General features: G+C 36.5%; 1 protein-coding gene across 1 annotated transcript; it reads left to right on the top strand.

Annotated features, from left to right (window-relative positions):
* Positions 1-434: 434 nt before the first annotated feature.
* Positions 435-17,719, top strand: LOC131951861 (location of vulva defective 1). The gene is made up of 9 exons (XM_059314267.1): positions 435-640; positions 1,610-1,708; positions 2,430-2,627; positions 3,939-4,143; positions 5,308-5,414; positions 11,167-11,328; positions 12,101-12,222; positions 15,324-15,430; positions 17,502-17,719. Exons 1-9 carry the CDS (start codon positions 562-564, stop codon positions 17,575-17,577), a joined length of 1,155 nt encoding a protein of 384 aa, XP_059170250.1. The 5' UTR covers positions 435-561; the 3' UTR covers positions 17,578-17,719.
* Positions 17,720-19,406: the final 1,687 nt, after the last annotated feature.

Here is a 19,406-nt window from a genome sequence, read left to right as displayed (position 1 = left end):
AAAAATCTTTAAAGAAAACGCGCTCTAAATATTTAGTATAAGCAACACGATTCTAATTGGAGTATGACAATGAAAAATATCAAATTGTGAAAATTTAAATATTTCAAGGAGGGAAAAAAAACTTACGTGTGATAAAGAAAATCGAGCACTTACCTAATCTAAAAATAACCTACCAGTGAGATAAATATGTATTTAGTAAAGTATAAACTTTTTTGTGATGTAGTTCTATATAGCGATGTCGATTCTTTGCAGTTGATCGTTACCAAGCAGACGTTATTGGCGTCGTGCTGACGTCATATTGATCTGTTTAAGTAAACACACTTATTTTCACGCTTTGTTTCGTCTGTTATTGACGTAAGAAAGTTTCTTTTGTCGCCTTTCAATAATAATGGGAAAACGATAAGAAAAGATGGGGGTGGGGGAGGGGCGGTAACACCTACCGCACGTGCTGTCAGTCGTCTGTAGTTACCAACGTGAGCACGTCAGTCTCCAACAAGTAAGCTCGTGCAAGCTCCGACAGTCCAGCTGAAACTTTAGAGACCTCAAGAAACTCAGCTCAAAATGGCGTCTTCAAGTATCCGTCTTGTCCTGGCTCTTCTCTTCTGTGTGAACACTTCGGTGTTTGCCAGCATATGTAGCAGTAAGTATATGTTGTCAGATTTCTATGCCAGCATATGTAGCAGTAAGTATATCTGTCGTCAGGTTTGTATGATAAAATATGTAGCAGTAAGTATATCTGTCGTCAGGTTTGTATGCTAGCATATTACGTAGCAGTATGTATATATGTCGTCAGGTTTGTATGATAAAATATGTAGCAGTAAGTATATCTGTCGTCAGGTTTGTATGATAAAATATGTAGCTGTAAGTATATCTGTCGTCAGCTTTGTACGATAAAATATGTAGCTGTAAGTATATTTGTCGTCGGGTTTGTATGCCAGCATATGTAGCAGTAAGTATATCTGTCGTCATGTTTGTATGTCAGCATATGTAGCAGTTAGTATATGTCGTTGGGTTTGTATGCTAATATGTGTAGCAGTAAGTAAATATATCTTCAGTTTTGCATGCTAGCTTATTCAGTAATAATTATAAGTATATATCTATGATATTATGTTTTATGCAAGTTAACATAGAAGTAATGTTATTGTTGTAATGTTCAATGCTAGCATATTTAGCACTGCAGTAACCATTGTCAGGTTTTAAATGTTGCCGTTTTTTTAAATATGTATGCTATCATGGGTAGCAGTATGCGGTTTCAAGTTTTTATACTAACTTATGTATCAGTAGCCCCAAAGATTTATAAAGTTTTCCAAATAGAGTAGGCGTACGTGTAATAATTTAGAACATAACGATGCATTTGCACCTAGAGTCATTTTACGTTTTCATATGTCACATTTTCTATATTAGACAGCTCATGCCATGCAAAATTGAGACTATCATTGACACTTTCTTTTTGTTTATTAACAGAAAACGTCCAAACAAATATCAAGACGTCTTGTAGTATTGAATAACTATCACACGTGATATACAAATAATAGTTTATGTAATACCCTTAACCCTGATTATTTTTTGTTCCATCAAACAAAATACGCTGTGTTTTGTCAAATTCCAGAATTCCAACTGGGAGGTCCCTGTGCGTTATTGGGCTACACGACCACCACCACGACAACACTGTCGCCACTACAACAGGGCAACTCTTACTGTGAACTAAGTAAGTCAACACGGTTTTATATTGAACTGGCTAACATAACCAATAGAAGTATATCAATCACTATCATTCACACACATTTTACCACCTGCTTATACGTGTCACAACAATAGAAATTATCTGCAGACTAACATCTCACTCATATCTTTAAAACGAGTTGCAGTATTGGATTTTATCTCTGTAGCTCATTGTTTACCATTTGACTGTCAGATGTAAGATAAATAGCATAAAATCTAAGAATGAACAATAACATCACGAGTGCAGCTTCTTTTAACGCAATTATTTTGTTTTGACAAAGGGTTTAAATTTCAGAAAAACTAAATTTGTTAATGAGTTCGAAAATTATTAACTTATGAGTTGAGAAACACTTAACTGGTAATATCTTTTTATCTCTATTGTAACACAAATCTGCAGAGTTTCTTCCAGGCATCTCTTCGGGGGGGGGGGGGGGGGGGGGCTTTGCCGCGCCGAATTTTTTTTACCGCCCCCCCGAAAGAAATGAAATTTATATAATTTATATAGAAAATATATACTTTTAACAGTGTCCGCCCCCCCCCCCCCGAAGAAAGTCTACCGCCCCCCCCCCCCCCCCGAAAATTTCAAGTGCCCCCCCCGGAGAAAAAAGTCTGGAAGAAACACTGCAAATCTGCCCTGCTCAATTGAAACCCTAGATAACTAACAGTTTAAATCTATACCATTCGACTTAACCACCTCTGATTATTAGCCTGCAGTCAAGGCAACGATGCCGTGTTTAGCTCGCTTTGTCAGTGCGCTGCTGCGACAACAACGACAACAACCGAAAATCCAACAACAACTACAACAGAGGCGCCAACCACAACTACAACAGAGGCGTCAACCACAACTACAACAGAGGCGTCAACCACAACAACCACAGCCGCTACAACAACGACACCTACACCAGGTAAATTTTGTAACCATGAGGTTTTAACGTAACTTGAAATTTCAAGTACGGCATAAACAGGTAGTATCTAGAAGTAAATTTAAAGAAGGGGTAGTCTTACATTATTTCTACAATTTGTAATTAATGCCCATAACAAAATGAAAACAAATAAATCGGGAGTGATCTCCCCTAAACTTTCTCGAATATTCTTATATAACACTACGGGGGATGCAACTCGGGATATAGACAATATTTTTTAATCCATTTTTAACTGCTTAAACTTTTTAAAATAGAATAGAATCTCGTAGAAAAAAGAATTGCACATCAAGTGAACGCTAAAGATTATGTGTATAAAGTGCGAAATATTATTAGTACTTTATAAATTCACATGCGTTTTTTGACAAATCGGAAATAGCGTAAATTACTACTTCCAGTCAACGGAAAGTACTCAAAATTTGAAAGAAGGCAGAAAAAGTTCTTTTACTTAATTAACATGTGAAATTTGATTTATCTTGTTGAAATAGTACTAAAGAACGATAACTTGAGTACTGTTACAGCTAGGTTGATGAAATTTCAAACACAAGTATTATATCGAATTTGTAGTTCTATATAAACTTTTCAGCGATTTTCGATAACAAGAAGTGGAACTTATTCTACTTTTAATTTTTTCAAAAGCCTATAACTAGAGCGCTGTTTGAGATAGATAAATGAAATTTAACATATAAATAAAAGATCTAATTCTCTGCCTTCTATCAAAATTTGAGTAATTTCCGTTGACCGGAAGTAGTAATTTACGCTATTTCCGATTTCTCAAAAAAAAAAACAAACAACGCATGTGAATTTATAAAGTACTAATAATATTCCGCACTACTATACACAGATTTTTTGACGTTCACTTGGTGCGCAATTCTTTTTTCTACGAGATTCTATTTTATTTTGAAAAATTAAAGTAAATAAAAATGGATTAAAAATCATGTCTATATCCCGAGGTGCCATCCCCGGTAGTGTTATGTAAGAATATTCGAGAAATTTTTGGGGAGATAACTCCCGGTTTATTGAAAATAATTTTCTGGTTTTAAAAGTCTTAATTTAAACCAGAAAATATGGTAAATATGACACGTGCGCGGAGTGTTCAATTCAATTTACTAAAACAGTAAACAAGCCACCTTAAATTCTAAAAAAAATAAATAATAATAAACAACAACTAAATTCATTATTTAAAATGCGATTCACAAATTAAGAATTTGATTTGCTTGTTCAGTGATCACCACCTTAAACACACCAAAAAACTAATTTGATAAAATTTGACCAGCAATTTTCATTTGTTCTTAGAGACGTGTTATTACACCAGAAACAGACCAGCTCAGCTCGGGGCAATAGTCAAGAGGATGTACTCGGGTACCGAGGTCGCCACAGAGTGCGAGTATCCGGGAGTTGTCGGACTTTATAATGCAAGTCAAGTCTTCCAATGTATGGGAACTCTGCTGGAGGAGAGTGTGATAATCATTGATAGTTTATGTTACTCGACTGTTAGCAAGTAAGTTGTATAGTTGTTACGGCCAAAGCCCGAAGTCGGCCAAATCGCGCATTGGCCGGCTAATGCGCGTATTGGCCAATATCGCCAACTATTGACCGGCCAAAGTCCGAAACTTTACTTCATTTCGGCCTTTGGCCGGCCAATCCGTGGACTGGCCATGGTGGACCGGCCAGTCCGAATTAGAAGATCATCTGGCTAGGGACAAAGTCCGAATTAGAAGATCATGAGCAGATTTTGTTTTTTTATACCGTACTTACTTACACACTTAATCCTCATCACTCCCTGTGGAGTATAGGGCAACAACAAATCTCCGCCATTCCACTCTGTCCTGGGCGAGCCACTTTAGTTCATGCCAGGTCTTGCCAGTAGCCTGTATTTCTTCCATCTCTCTGCGATGAGAGCTGTTTTTCGTGAAGAATTGAAAACTCACGTCTAGCTTATAGTTGTTTAAATACAACATGTTCCGTTCCTAGCTTGAGGAAACCGCCCTCAACGCTCATGACAACTGCAATGAAAATATACCATTAAACAGACATTAGAAGGGGTGGGGGGTTGACACAAAAAGACAAACTGTTCACCTAGAGTAACGAATTATTATTTTACAATGCAATATGAGAAGTAGCATATATCTGCCGTTCAGTACTTCTCTTTATTTAATAACTTCAGAATAAATTGTGTTACCGTGCAAAGTGGTTTGCTCGTTTTTCTAAGTAAAAGTCGCTGTTAGTATGTCCAGTGGCGTAGCGAGGTCGAGTGTCACCCGGTGCGGCACTTAATGGTGTCACCCCCCCCCCAGAGGCGTAGCGACCCTTCCCTGGGACAAACTTTCAAATTTTCGGTTTGCATCCCCCCACTCGAACTTTCGATTTGCACCCCCCTCCTCTCTATATATTTTGCTCTTTTTTGCCTTGGTGTCACCCCCCTAAATGTTGTCTCCCGGTGCGGTCCGCACCCCCCCCCCCCGCCCCCCCCCCCTCGCTACGCCTCTGAGTATGTCTAACCATTCTTTTTGCCAATTTGTTGGTATAATTCTTAAAATATTTAGCATCTACTCTTATCTATTTTGTGCATGGGGTGTGGGCAGTCAGCCTTAGATCCGCTAATTCCGTTTATATTTATAAAGAAAAAAACTGGACTAATTTATTCGGTGTTCCATTTCCACAGCGCTAAAGCAGGTACAGTTTATGCTCACGTGGGATCCTATCAACAGCCTGATGTGCCAACTGACTTGCCTTCACTCGTCGTATCTTCTGCAGCATATCTAGATACAAGTTAGTCATCTGCACTTTTTTTTAACAAAAAAGATTTCTTGGTTAGCCCAAGCTTTTACTAAAATACGTATATATGATATATATTATATATATATTATATATATATAAAAAAAATTGTGATTCTCTTCTTAATTGTAGTGCGTTTTAATGACGCCAATAGGTACAGTGTCACCCAGTCGGCACTTCACCCCAAAGAAAAGTATATATATATATATATATCTATATATATATCTTTATACATATATATATACGAGAAAAATGGCCCGTTGAGGAAGGGTACAACGGGCGCTAGGCTGATAGTGCTGTCTCTTTTCTCTAAACTAAAACCAACCCACCCCCCCACACACCACCCCCACACACCACCCCCACCCCCCACCACACACCACCCCTCACCCCCACACACCACCCCCTCCACACACCGGCCCCCACCCCCCACCCCCCCCCCAAAAAAAACATGTCTACCGTCCCATTCAACGAAATATAATTATATACTTTTTCCAGTGTCCGCCCCCTCCCAGAAAATTCTACCCCCGCCCCCGAAAATTTCAAGTACCCCCACCCCTCTCTGGGGAGGAAAAAGTCTGAAAGAAACACTGAAACCAACCCACCCCCCCACACACCACCCCCACCCCCCCCCCCCCACCCCCCCCCCCCCACCCCACACACCACCCCCCCCCACCCCTCCACCACCCCCCACCCCCCAAAAAAACATGTCTACCGTCCCATTCAACGAAATATAATTATATACTTTTTCCAGTGTCCGCCCCCTCCCAGAAAATTCTACCCCCGCCCCCGAAAATTTCAAGTACCCCCCACCCCTCTCCGGGGAGGAAAAAGTCCCCCCCCCCACCCCCACACACCACCCCTCCACCCCCCCCCCCCCCCCAAAAAAAAAAAACGTCTACCGTCCCATTGCAAGAAAACCACTTTTTAGATTAGACACATTAATTAAGCGGTAATTTTATTATAGAGTATCGATGAGGAAATTTCTTTTGAGTTGGGGAGGGGGGGGGCTCAGACGTTCTTACGCGGAGGGTGGGGCTTCGCCCCTACCCGAAGAATTGTATGCAAGAAACTCTTCACACAAACCATTTAGATTAGACATTTCCTTTTTTTCAATGTTTACGCGATAATCAATGACGTCATTACATTACTGTGTGCACTCTCTGGTTTGAGATTATGTTCTACTCTACGCTAAATGTGTCGACGTCATATTTCGTTTTTCGAATTACTGTGCATGTTTTTAAATTGCTTGTGTTTTCTCTAGAGCGTTCTTGTCAGATAGACAGACAGCGAAACTATTAGTATTGATATATATATATATATATATATATATATATATATATATATATATATATATATATATATATATATATATATATATATATATATATATATGTCTATAAAATTTGAAAACCTTTTACAGATGGTATTAAATCCTGAATGTGTTCTGGGTGTCCGGTCAAAAACCCCCCGACATGAACCCCCTGGACAAAAACCCCCCGCGATATAAGCCCCCTGGACAAAAAAAACCCCGCGATATATACCCCCTGGACAAAAACCCCCCCAATTGAAGTTTATATAAGGAAAATCCAAAGATGATGAGAACCAGAATTAATAATTAAAAGCAAAAAAAAAAATTAGAAAAAAATCAGTGTTTTATTATAACTTTAATAAACCGGTAGTGATCTCCCCTAAACTTTCTCGAATATTCTTATATAAAACAACAGGGGATGGTAACTGGGGATATAGTTATGATTTTTAATCCATTTTAAATACTTAAACTTTTAAAAATAGAATAGAATCTCATAAAAAAAAACATTGCGCACTAAGCAAACGCCGAATAAAAACGCGTATAATAGTGCGCAATATTATTAGTACTTTAAAAATTTACATTAGTTTTTTGAGAAATCGGAAGTAGTGTAAATTACTACTTCCAGTCAACGGAAATTACTCAAAATTTAACAGAAGGTAGAGAATTAGATCTTTTACTTACATGTGAAATTTCATTTATCTATCTGAAATAGTACTCAAGTTATAGGCTTTTGAAAAATTCAAAGTAGGAAAAGTACCACTTCCGGTTATCGGAAATCGCTCAAAAGTTGATACGGATCTACGATTTTGATAAAATACTTATATATGAAATTTCATCAACCTAGCTGTAACGGTACTCAAGTTATCGTGTTTACACACGGACAGACACACACACAGACACACACACACACAGACATACGGACAAGATTGCAAAATTATGTTTTTCCGTATCAGTGAGGTGTAAAACGTCGAGATTTGTAAAAATCTCGATTTTTTTTTTTGCACGATTACAATACTTTCTCTATACTACGTATATACGAGAAAGTAAAAAGACAGATTCTGCGCGATGCCCCGCAAATACTCAATAATGGTGGACTCATTAAAATTTTTAACAACAGTTAAAATATATTTTTGTTTTGTTTTGGTAAACAGTGACCTGAATTAATCTCTGTGTACAATAAACCTCTTGGAGCGATTGTTCCTTTTTAATAAAGTCAATGAATTTCCAAATATTTGGGTGGCAACATCCCATATTCGACTGGAAACTTCTGTGCCAGCCTTCAACTGAGTTGTTTGTTTTTGGCATTTGGTCTTCTGAACGTGTGTGCATGTTCCACATATCAAGTGGAAACATAGGTTGTCTCCGACCTCGACGTTGTGTTCTGCCAATATACTAGTCCTCGAAATAGTCTGCAATTGGCATTGCTTCTTGGGGGAAAATTTCCAATAATTTTTCAAAGGCAGAACTCATGTGTTCAATCGGAACAAAAGCCAACGCAGGTAGCATTCTGAGCTTGAGAGCAAATTCACTATCAACTTGGTAGAGTTGTTGAAGGCCAGAGCCCTGAATTTTTTTGTATATATTTTGGCTAAGATGGAAGAAACATCCTTTGACCTCACACTCTGGAAATACCCTTTCAACACTTTTTGTCACAGCCATTTCAAAGTCAATCATAATAGAAATTGGTTGCAGGTTTGTGTTTAAGACCGTTAGCTGCTGTAAGAGGGCTGTGTATGTTTCCTGTGTTTTGTTTTGAAGTAAGGCATAAACACAGGGAATAGTCCGTCCATTGACCAATGCATGGAGTGTGTACAGTTGTGAAAACAATGCAGGAGCTGTTTTGAATGTACCATCCATAAACCAGTGCTGATTAACCTCCAATTACCTAAGGTTGTCCTTGGTTCCAAACAAAAACATCATACCTTTTGATTTGGCACCAAATCGAACAGAAGAAATTGTTGTCCATAAACATAGCCTTCAAAAATCACCTTTAAATTGCCTTTATTGGATTGAACGAACTCCATTCCAGAAATTATACGATTTGTGGAGAAAAAATTTGATGTCGTATTTATACCATGCTTCTTTATATCTAAGGTGTTGTCGGTGCCCGATCTTTGATCAAATACAACTAAGGTCACTCCTTGATTTCGAATAGCATTTTCTTAGGTAGAAACTATTTTCTTAGTCGTAAAAAATTAAATTAATTTAATGTAATTTTTTACTTTCTCGTATATACGAAGTATAGAGAAAGTCTTGTAATCGTGCAAAAAAAAAAATCGAGATTTTTACAAATCTCGACGTTTTACACCTCACTGATACGGAAAAACATAATTTTGCAATCTTGTCCGTATGTCTGTCTGTCTGTCTGTCTTTGTGTCCGTGTGTAAACACAATAACTTGAGTACCGTTACAGCTAGGTTGATGAAATTTCATATATAAGTATTTTATCAAAATCGTAGATCCGTATCAACTTTTGAGCGATTTCCGATAACCGGAAATGGTACTTTTCCTACTTTGAATTTTTCAAAAGCCTATAACTTGAGTACTATTTCAGAAAGATAAATGAAATTTCACATGTAAGTAAAAGATCTAATTCTCTACCTTCTGTTAAAGTTTGAGTAATTTCCGTTGACCGGAAGTAGTAATTTACGCTACTTCCAATTTCTCAACAAAAAAATAAACCGGGAGTGATCTCCCCTAAACTTTCTCGAATATTTTTATATAAAATAACAGGGGATGGGAACTCGGGCTATAGACATGATTTTTAATCCATTTTAAATACTTAAAGTTTTAAAAATAGAAGAAAATCTCGTAGACAAATTAATTGCACACCAAGTGAACGCCAAATAAAAAAAGCGCATAATAGTGCGCAATATTATTAGTACTTTTAAAATTTACATTAGTTTTTTGAGAAATCGGAAGTAGCGTAAATTACTACTTCCGGTCAACGGAAATTACTCAAAATTTAACAGAAGGTAGAGAATTAGATCTTTTACTTACATGTGAAATTTCATGTATCTATCTGAAATAGTACTCAAGTTATAGGCTTTTGAAAAATTCAAAGTAGAAAAAGTACCAATTCCGGTTGTCGGAAATCGCTCAAAAGTTGATACGGATCTACGATTTTGATATAATACTTATATGTGAAATTTCATCAACCTAGCTGTAACGGTACTCAAGTTATCGTGTTTACACACGGACACACAGACACACAGACACACAGACACACACTCAGACATACGGACAAGATTGCAAAACTATGTTTTTCCGTATCAGTGAGGTGTAAAACGTCGAGATTTGTAAAAATCTCGATTTTTTTTTTGCACGATTACAATACTTTCTCTATACTACGTATATACGAGAAAGTAAAAATTGTAATTTTTTAAAGTACTAATAATATTGCGCACTATTATGCACTTTTTTATTTGGCGTTCACTTGGTGTGCAATTAATTTGTCTACGAGATTTTATTCTATTTTTAAAACTTTAAGTATTTAAAATGGATTAAAAATCATGTCTATAGCCTGAGTTCCCATCCCCTGTTATTTTATATAAGAATATTCGAGAAAGTTTAGGGGAGATCACTCCCGGTTTATTTATTTTTCGGTTCACATCATCTTTATATAAACCTCAGTCCGGGGGTTATTATCCGGGGGGTTAATGTCGTGGGGGGTTTTTGTCCAGGGGGTTTATGTCGCGGGGGGTTTTTGCCCAGGGGGTTTATGTCGCGGGGGTTTTTTGTCCAGGGGGTTTATGTCCAGGGGGTTTTTGACCGGGAGCCTGTGTTGGCCTGTCGGAATGTATGCAAATTTATGATATTATTTCCAGTAGCTTTTACTTTCAGTGTCACCTTTCCTTCACAGCTCTCCTGCGTAAAGAAAAGGTTTCTGCCGTAGTGTTACCCTTTACCACACCCTTTAGTCGAGAGGTTTCAATATGTATTTAAAAGTATAGTTAACTCTAATTAGCTATTTACCAAGCTAATAAAAGTTAACTTTAATACGTTTATATTTTGCAATCATTCACCTTGTTGTCACCACCCATAAATAAATTCAACTGGTGCTCACCACACACATATCGCTCCCCTCTCCCACTTGAAACTCTAATGGTGAAATTTTAAAACCTGCAGTTTTTCATGTTTCATTTTTTTTGTGTGTGGTGGTATTGGTTTGAATTTGGGTCAGAATAGGCGATTTAGGTAATGGCCAGGGTTTAGATCATGTGTAAGACCGAAGTCAAACAGCGGTCCTGGTAACAATACAGGCTTAAAGTATAAGCCCAAACGTACTAAAAATAAGCCTTCCATTATATTCGTCTATCAAAGCGGATGAGATATTTGTATTAAACACACTACGTCTAGCTCATCCAGTCAACTAGCCTACATTTTCAAAAAGCCTGTTCAATGTATTATTGTTAAATACTGTTTCGTTCTCCACAGCTATGACCAACATGAAGCTATACACTGTAAATCTGAGTTCTCCTTTCACCTTTAATGAGAGCTGTGTCCAGCCGGCCTGTGTCCCCAACTCCCATCTTAACGTGGCGGACATTGACGACACAGATTGCAGGATTGTGGGGTATGGTAATACAGCTGATGGCAGTAAGTTTACTACATTGTCTCGTTATAGGTTGTCCGACCCGCGGGCTGTATGAAATTCGCAAGCACATACTCTATTCCCGCTTTTTAAACAGTAAACATTCATTCAATTTTGTCATTTTATCGTAGTTAGTAACCATACAAATATTTTACTGCTTATGTGGTTGAATTCCTAACATGTGTAAGCTGTTAACTAGTTGTTGATAACGAAATTTCGACCACTTTTAACTAATTTCTTTCAACTTTGGCACGCGGGTCAAAATCCGGAAACAATAAAGTGTTACTTCAAATGTTACTTAATATGATGTTTAATTAATTTTTAAGGAAAAAAAAAACCTCACTAATCGAACATTTTCTAAATTACTGATAGAGAATATGTTGCATAACAAAAAAATGGATATATTTTGGTTAATCATTTTTGTTCTACTGTTTTAAATGGAAGTAGTGAGTGGTGCAAATCATCACGTTATCGGTTAATTTATTAGATTTTTCTATTTAAAAAAAAATTGATTGAATGAATAATTTGTCAAAGCTCCTACGGAAAACAATAAATAATATAATGGGTGGGTTTAAAAAGAAAGTATATTTTCGAATATAGGGAATAGGTTTGTAAAATGTCCCGTTTTTTGTTTTGTACAATAATGCTTGATCTGTGTTACAGAAAAAGAAGCTGGAACGATATTTTAAATTAAATTTTCCTTTAATAACGATGTATAATTAAATTTTTTGTAACTACTTATAGTTTTTTTTTTTATCATTTTATTCCTATTCCTAGCTGCACTATCGACAAGTCCAACGCTGAAGGAAGTTAAAGTTACACTTAATTTAAACACCATTAACGGACCTATCAAGTACACTAGGCAGGATGGTCTCGGTGCCAAAACTGGGCCTTGTGTTGTAAGATGTTTTTAAAATTATTTTCGTAGTAAAATACTCTTTAGCAATTAAGTACCTTTATCTGATATATGTATATGTATATGTATATATATATATATATATATATATATATATATATATATATATATATATATATATTTATATATATATATATATATATATATATATATATATATATATATATATACCAGCGTTACCGTTGGAATAGGAGAAAGTCTGACGAAATATATAAGAAGGTTTTATCAAGGCGTTACCAATGCTATATTCTTAGACGCGTGAACTTGTTTTCTAAAATTGAGTTATTTAAATGTAAATAATGCCCTGCGCTTGGATCATAAAATATTGGGACACGGGGTTGCCTACACTACCGCATGAAACCTTGTGTCTACGTTAAACACTCACCGAAGTAATGAGGTAGAACACACTTAAGTGACCGCCCATGTGTCAAGGACGTAGAGGGGCGCTGTCGGGAGTCCCCCGATTACATTACCGCAGAGGCGCCGCGCACGGCCCCTGGCTCCTTAAAACTAACATAAACGCCATAGTGCTCACAGGATAACCCAAATAGCATCCTGAAACAATGGTGCAGATTGCGTCATTCGCTAATGTTACACAAATTAACAGGATTTTTTTCTTTAACATGTAGAAAATAGAATATTTGACGTGTTATAAACATCATTGTGACTGATGCAATTTTTTAGCGTTACTAATGGTCTATTATTAGAAACTCTATCTCAATTTCTAATTGGATCGTTTAAAAATAGATGCTAATGGCATCATTCGCAAAGTGACGAAACTGTTTGGACTTTTTTTACGAACAAAAGGAAACAACACAGTTAATAATTTAACCTTGTTTAATTTTTCTGATTTAAAAAAAATGTATTACATGGCCCTCAGCTGCCTGTGTGAGCCTTTGTGGGCCGAAACTGAAATTTTAGTTCGCAGCCAAATCGCACGCTACCAGCGCGCCGGTGGACACGCCTGATTCAATTTAGTGAGCGACTGTAATGCCCCATCTTATCCATTGTCTATCACACTGCTTAGAATGAAAGTAGTCACCATATTGCTCACTGGAAAGACCAGGGCGCCAAATCACATCCTGCGACTTTTATTATTATACTAGGCATCGGTACCCGTTACACGGGCAATTCTGGTGACTTTTAACTCTCTTCTCTTTACAAAAGGCTACCCGGTTTTTCATTTAGATATTTATCTCCAGGGAGCGGCATTTAAAACTGTCAGGAGGAGGGTGTGGGTGTTGTGTGTGCGTGGGGGGGGGGGGGGGTTGCGGAAACTGGTTTATCTATAATTTGATATGAATTACTTTATTCAATTTCGTTCGGAGGTGAAAGGGGAAGAAACGGTAGAGATACCTAAAGAAAATGTATATACCTACGGAAAGTGAGTAATGAAAAGAATTGTAATTCAGCTTTTTAAAAAGTCGTTATCGGAAACCTAGGAAAAGAAATATTTTATTGATCAAGAGCATTGGAATGAAACATTGTTAAGATTATGATAAAAAAAAATTGTTTTATGTACTGTCTATGCTTATACTTGTTTAAAATAACATTGACTACCAATACCTATTTGAAAAATTAAAACCAATTTGTATACAGTTTTAGTCAACACAATACCATATTAAATGCACTCGCTGAATAAGAGACTTAAAATTAAGAGACTTCAAAGATTTCGTTAAAAACCCGGCTGTTCAATGGTAGTTATGTATGTTTTTGTCTTTTAAAAACAAATATTTCGGCTAAGCATGGGTCTGACCACACTATCCCTTCAGATGCTGAAAAGACAAAAACAGGTGAACTCTACTTCACCTACCCCGTGTCCCGCAAAGTCCCGATAGGCAACTTTATCATTCACATATAAAAAACGAATTGAAAAAACAAATATTTAAGATTGACTTTGAGTATCTCGAACACATACCACCCGCATGGTATTAATTACACTATCATCTCAGCTATTTAAACACAATGGATCTGACGAAGAATAAAAGAGGTACTCAAGAAACTTAACTTACGCGAATAGGCCATATTCTTTAAAATTAAAATTTATTCCAAATTAGCCCTTTCCATAGTTAACAAACAAATCAACAAATTAATTAAGGCCTGAAATAGTTTAGTACTGTATTGTATTGTATACATTTCATAGCGTACGTAGATCTAAATGAAACGTGAATTAAATAGTTTATTTCTTTATATTCTAAAATCAGAAGATGTCGCCATTAGTGTTGTATTCTTTCCTTAGTGTAAACACTTGTGACGTCATTGTTAATCGCGTTCTTTTCACAACTTTTCCGGTTGCATAATTAAAATTGTTTTTCTAAATTCGAATATGCCTTTATGTTTTAAACATTTAAAAACATATTATTTTCAACAAAAGTCCGTATCAAGTTCTCCATATATCGCTGAAGATACTGATATGATAACATGTGAAAATATTTTTGAACAGAGAGAGAGAGAGAGAGAGAAAGAGAGTGAGAGAGAGAGAGAGAGAGAGAGAGAGAGAGAGAGAGAGAGAGAGAGAGAGAGAGAGAGAGAGAGAGTTGCGCACTGGACTTTTATATTAGAATACCGTAAATAAAGAACATGCAAATCGCGTCCTGCTGTTGCGCCACTCCCGCGAAAGTTGAATTTTTTTCGCAGAATCCTTCCCAGGTGTATTCTCAACAACTTCCTAACGTTTTATGGCGATCGGATGAAAGGTGTAGTAATGTATTTTGTATATATATATATATATATATATATATATATATATATATATATATATATATATATATATATATATATATATATATATATATATATATAAATATAAATATAAATATAAATATATATATATATATATATATATATATATATATATATATATATATATATATATATAACGTTTTATGGCGATCGGATGACTCGGATGAAAGGTGTAGTAATGTATTTTGTATATATATATATATATATATATATATATATATATATATATATATATATATATATATATATATATATATATATATATATATATATTTATTTATTTATTTATTTATTTATTTATTTATATATATGCTGGTCCAAACGCTTTTTATTTGTATTTAGAACGACAATGGAGCTCCTCTGATTTGCCGCCATAAGGTGACAGACGAATGGATCACTATTGGTATAACCATTTCAATAGGATACCCGTGTTCTACTGGAAAAAGCGTGTAAGTGTAAATATATAGGCAATGTCTATCGACCAATATTATACGTGGTGAATATTTTGGATAAAAAACTGGAGATAATTTTTGTATTTATATTTTCTTTTAGAGTAACGATCAGAGTATCTCCCAGGCAACTCTTCACGCTCCCCCCCCCCCTCCCCCTTGAAAGAAATGGAGTTTATTTAGAAAACTTATACTTTTACCAGTGTCTGCCTCCCCCCCCCCCCCCGGAAATTATTTTTCGCCCCCCCCCCACCCCCTGCCCCCTCGAAAATATCAAGTCTTCCCCCCCCCCCGGAGAAAAAAGTCTGGAAGAAACACTGGTTACGATACATTGAATTTATTTTCTAATAATTTCTGTACTCTCTTTACGTTTAATGAAATAATTTGTTTGTAATCAATCGTTATTATTTGAAATCTTTTTCAAAAAAATTTAACACTGCATGTGACTTTTTTAAAAAAGCTGTGATTTTATGTAAATAAACTACACATTATTAGCATCAAAATCAGAGGTTCTTTCAGGCGTCTCTTGGGGGCGGAGTCCCCCAACCCCATTCGAACAAAACATAATTTATGTAAACAATTTATACTTTTACCAGTGTCAGCCCCCTCCACCCACCGGAGAAAAAGTCTGAAAGAAACATTGCTCACAATACTCTATGATATAAGAAAATAAGATACTTAATATATTCTACTTTAGCTGCTGCTCAAATGCTGAATTTATACTTTATAACTACCTTATACTATTTTTCAGCTAAAAAACTGCGAACTTTACGCAAAAGCTATAATACAACTTTGTTTTCAGCGATGCTGGTGCTTATCTATCGTGACAAATTTTAAACTCACTTTCTGAAGTAAAACATTCCCCGTATTAACTTTACAACGCGAAAGGTCCAATTATTAGATGGCTAAATCTAAGTAAAGTGGGTCATGCGAATGTGCCTACTCTCGATCCGACAATTCATATCTCCGAGATAGACAACTCCAGTTGATAACTAAATGTACACAATTCTGAAAATAAACAAGCCTGGAATAAGTGGCCGTGTGCTGTCTTTTTAAAACGATTTTGTGTACAGAGAAACATACCTTTCAAAGCTTAATTCTTGAAGCTTAAAATGTAAAACCTAGTATGCAGCTGGCGCAGACATCTATCTATGTATATAATTCACTACGTTGGGACCATACGAGACACCAACACGTAAGGGCTTAGCCGTTCATACCCCATCTCTCTAGGCATATCGCTTGAACCCCCACCCATTAGTCTGGTGAGCTGTGGTTCACGACGAATGTTTACAATCGTAAAGCCGGGTTGAATATTAGTGACGGCTATTAGGGGCAGATTATTTAGTATCTAAACGAATTGAAACCAAGCGGAGCTAAAGAGATCTGCTTGATATTTTCATTGTCATCTGTAAACGGCTGTTTTCACTGGGCGGAGGGGGGGGGGGTATGTCGAATTCACAAATGAATTAATGAATTGCTAATAAGCAGAAAATAAAACAACTAGGTAGCGGCGTATGCTACGTTGCGGCTCAGCTTGTATATATAATTCTCTTCATGGACGGACCATGCGGGAAACCACCATGACATGGGCTCAACAGACCATTTCGCTACCGTCCCCATCCCCACCAGTTTGGTGAGCTGTTTACAATCGGAGTGCCGGGTCGATTTAGTGAAGGCTATTAGGGGCAGATAATTTAGTTTTTAAACGATTTTAAACTAAGGGTAGATAATTACAAGTTCTGCTTAATCTTTTCATTGTCGTCTGTAAACTGTCGTCACGGACGGCTGCTTTCACGGGGGCGGGGAATGGGAGAGGAGTGGAACTTGAGGGTGAGGATAATCGTCCTTTACTACCTACTGATAGTGTTTTAAAGCTAAATAGTTTCAGTCGCAGCATTGGTAGTGTCGAATTAAAAAATTATGAATTACTGAAAAATAAAAATTAAAACAACTAAATAGCGGCTTATGGTATGTCGCGGGTCAGCTCGTATTAATTATTTTGATACATTTATATAAAAATAAAATAAATCAAAATCTATGCGTAGTTGATTACTGTTTCTTATTATTTCAGGGTTCCTTCAGCAGCTAGTTTGGTGAATCAAGTATTCAGGGCAGCTCTACTGAATTATAAGTACGTACCTGCTTAGGCGAAGGCCGGCGGCGTTGAAGAAAAGATCTAGAACATGGGTTTAGAAAGCTTGTAACAAGAATGACAAAAATGTGTCTTTTTGAAAAAGCAACACTGCGAATGAAATGAATAAAAGTTGTTGCATTTTTCGAAAATAATAACGAACTGTTACCTTGTCTGTTGTGTAATTATTAATTTAACAACCGTCATGCCCGAACTACGACTTACGCAATTTTAAATAGTTTTTAATTACATTAACTGTGAGGAGCAAATAAGAAAGCGTTCTACTCCAATTTAACGGACACAAAAAAAAAACACAATTTATCAAGTTTAAATAAAGAGTTTAACAATCTAGCGTGCTTTAAATAGCTTCCATTGGAAAGGGGGGGGGGTGCGGGGGGGGGGGGGGGTGCTCACTGCACCGGGTGCCACTATTTAGGGGGGGGGGGTGGCACCAAGGCAAAAAATAGCAAAATATATAGAGAAAAATGATAATTCCACATAATTAATTAATTGATTAATTCGAGTGTTAAATAGTGTTTTAAGAGGTGCAAATCGAAAGTTTGAGGGGGGGGGGGGGTGCAAATCGAAAGTTGAAAGCTTGTCCTCAGGAAGGGTCGCTACGCCTCTGGGAGGGGAGGGGTGACACCATTAAGTGCCGCACTGGGTGAAACCCGACCTCGCTACGCCACTGAGAATTAATCTCACATAAACATCAAATAAAAATTAAAGGAAAAAAGCTTTATTATATTTTCAAATCACACACAATCACAAATGAAAAAAAAAATGCCCTAAAAAGTAAAAAATAAACAGAGTTAGGTGTAACCTTACCAAAACTTTATGCTGGTATGACTATCCGAGTGTAACGGATTAAATAGCTATAGACCGGCAGGAAGTCCATACCACGCGGGTAACATGCAATACTATGTACAAAATTACAATTAAACACATAATAAACAATTCACAACATTGAAAACAACAAATCCTTTCACCCGCTCACACAGACAACAACTAGCTTGTGCCTTTCTATAACATGTCTGCTTCAGTATTAGTCAAGATATGTTTTGATTACTGAAAGTTCACCTAGCGCAGACAAGTATAATTCGATCACAATCGAGAACAGCTTGAACGATCTCGTGATCCTAGGGCAGAGCATTGCATTGGACCCATACGACAGATTTAAAAGAAATCAATGACATACCCAACATTGAAAACCTAATATGTAGCAACGGTCATTTTACGCGATTTATTCAAAGGGCATGTATAATTTATAAAAGTCTTTAAGTAGCCCACCGGATAGATCGACAAAATATAATCATTAATACGAATTGATAATTAATTTTGAAGAAATATTATTGCACCATTTTGTTTCCTGAAAAGGGAAAAGGAGCGATGCTAAGGAGACTCATTCGGTAAGGTAGACTTGGACTAGGTAGATTTGGACTAGATAGATTTGCACTAGATAGATTTGCACTAAATAGATTTGCAGTAGATAGATTTGCACTAGTTAGGCTTGGACTAGGTAGACTTGGACTAGGCAGACTTGCAATAATAATCATTAAAAAAGTTTTAAAAAACCCACGTTTTCTGATTGAACTAAAAAGTAGAAAATAAGTGCTATACATCACAATAATGCAAGCGATCACTCTACTATAAGCGATGAAAAACGTGGGGCGCCGAAGTAAAAGTTATATTACTATTGATTAGATAATACTATTGACTTTTATTAGGGAGCTTGTAGAGAGTCAACAGTATTAGAAACTGTAAGAAAATCACGGCGCCCCACGTTTTTGATCGCTTATAGTAGAGTGATCGCTTGCATTATTGCGATGTATAGCACTTATTTTA

The sequence above is a fragment of the Physella acuta genome, unplaced genomic scaffold (assembly GCF_028476545.2).
Source record: "Physella acuta isolate Inbredline_101_S28 unplaced genomic scaffold, ASM2847654v3 ptg000833l, whole genome shotgun sequence".
In the NCBI taxonomy this organism is placed as follows: Eukaryota; Metazoa; Mollusca; class Gastropoda; family Physidae; genus Physella; species Physella acuta.
The sequence above is the reverse complement of the archived record's forward strand: the minus strand, read 5'-3'. Positions and strand labels throughout refer to the sequence as shown.

Bases quoted from the DNA above. Each gene is read 5' to 3' on its own strand.
- LOC131951861 (XM_059314267.1), top strand. From the start codon at position 562: ATGGCGTCTTCAAGTATCCGTCTTGTCCTGGCTCTTCTCTTCTGTGTG. The intron at 5,415-11,166 runs GTTAGTCATCTG...CGTTCTCCACAG, and splicing joins TGCAGCATATCTAGATACAA to CTATGACCAACATGAAGCTA. The intron at 11,329-12,100 runs GTAAGTTTACTA...TCCTATTCCTAG, and splicing joins TGGTAATACAGCTGATGGCA to CTGCACTATCGACAAGTCCA.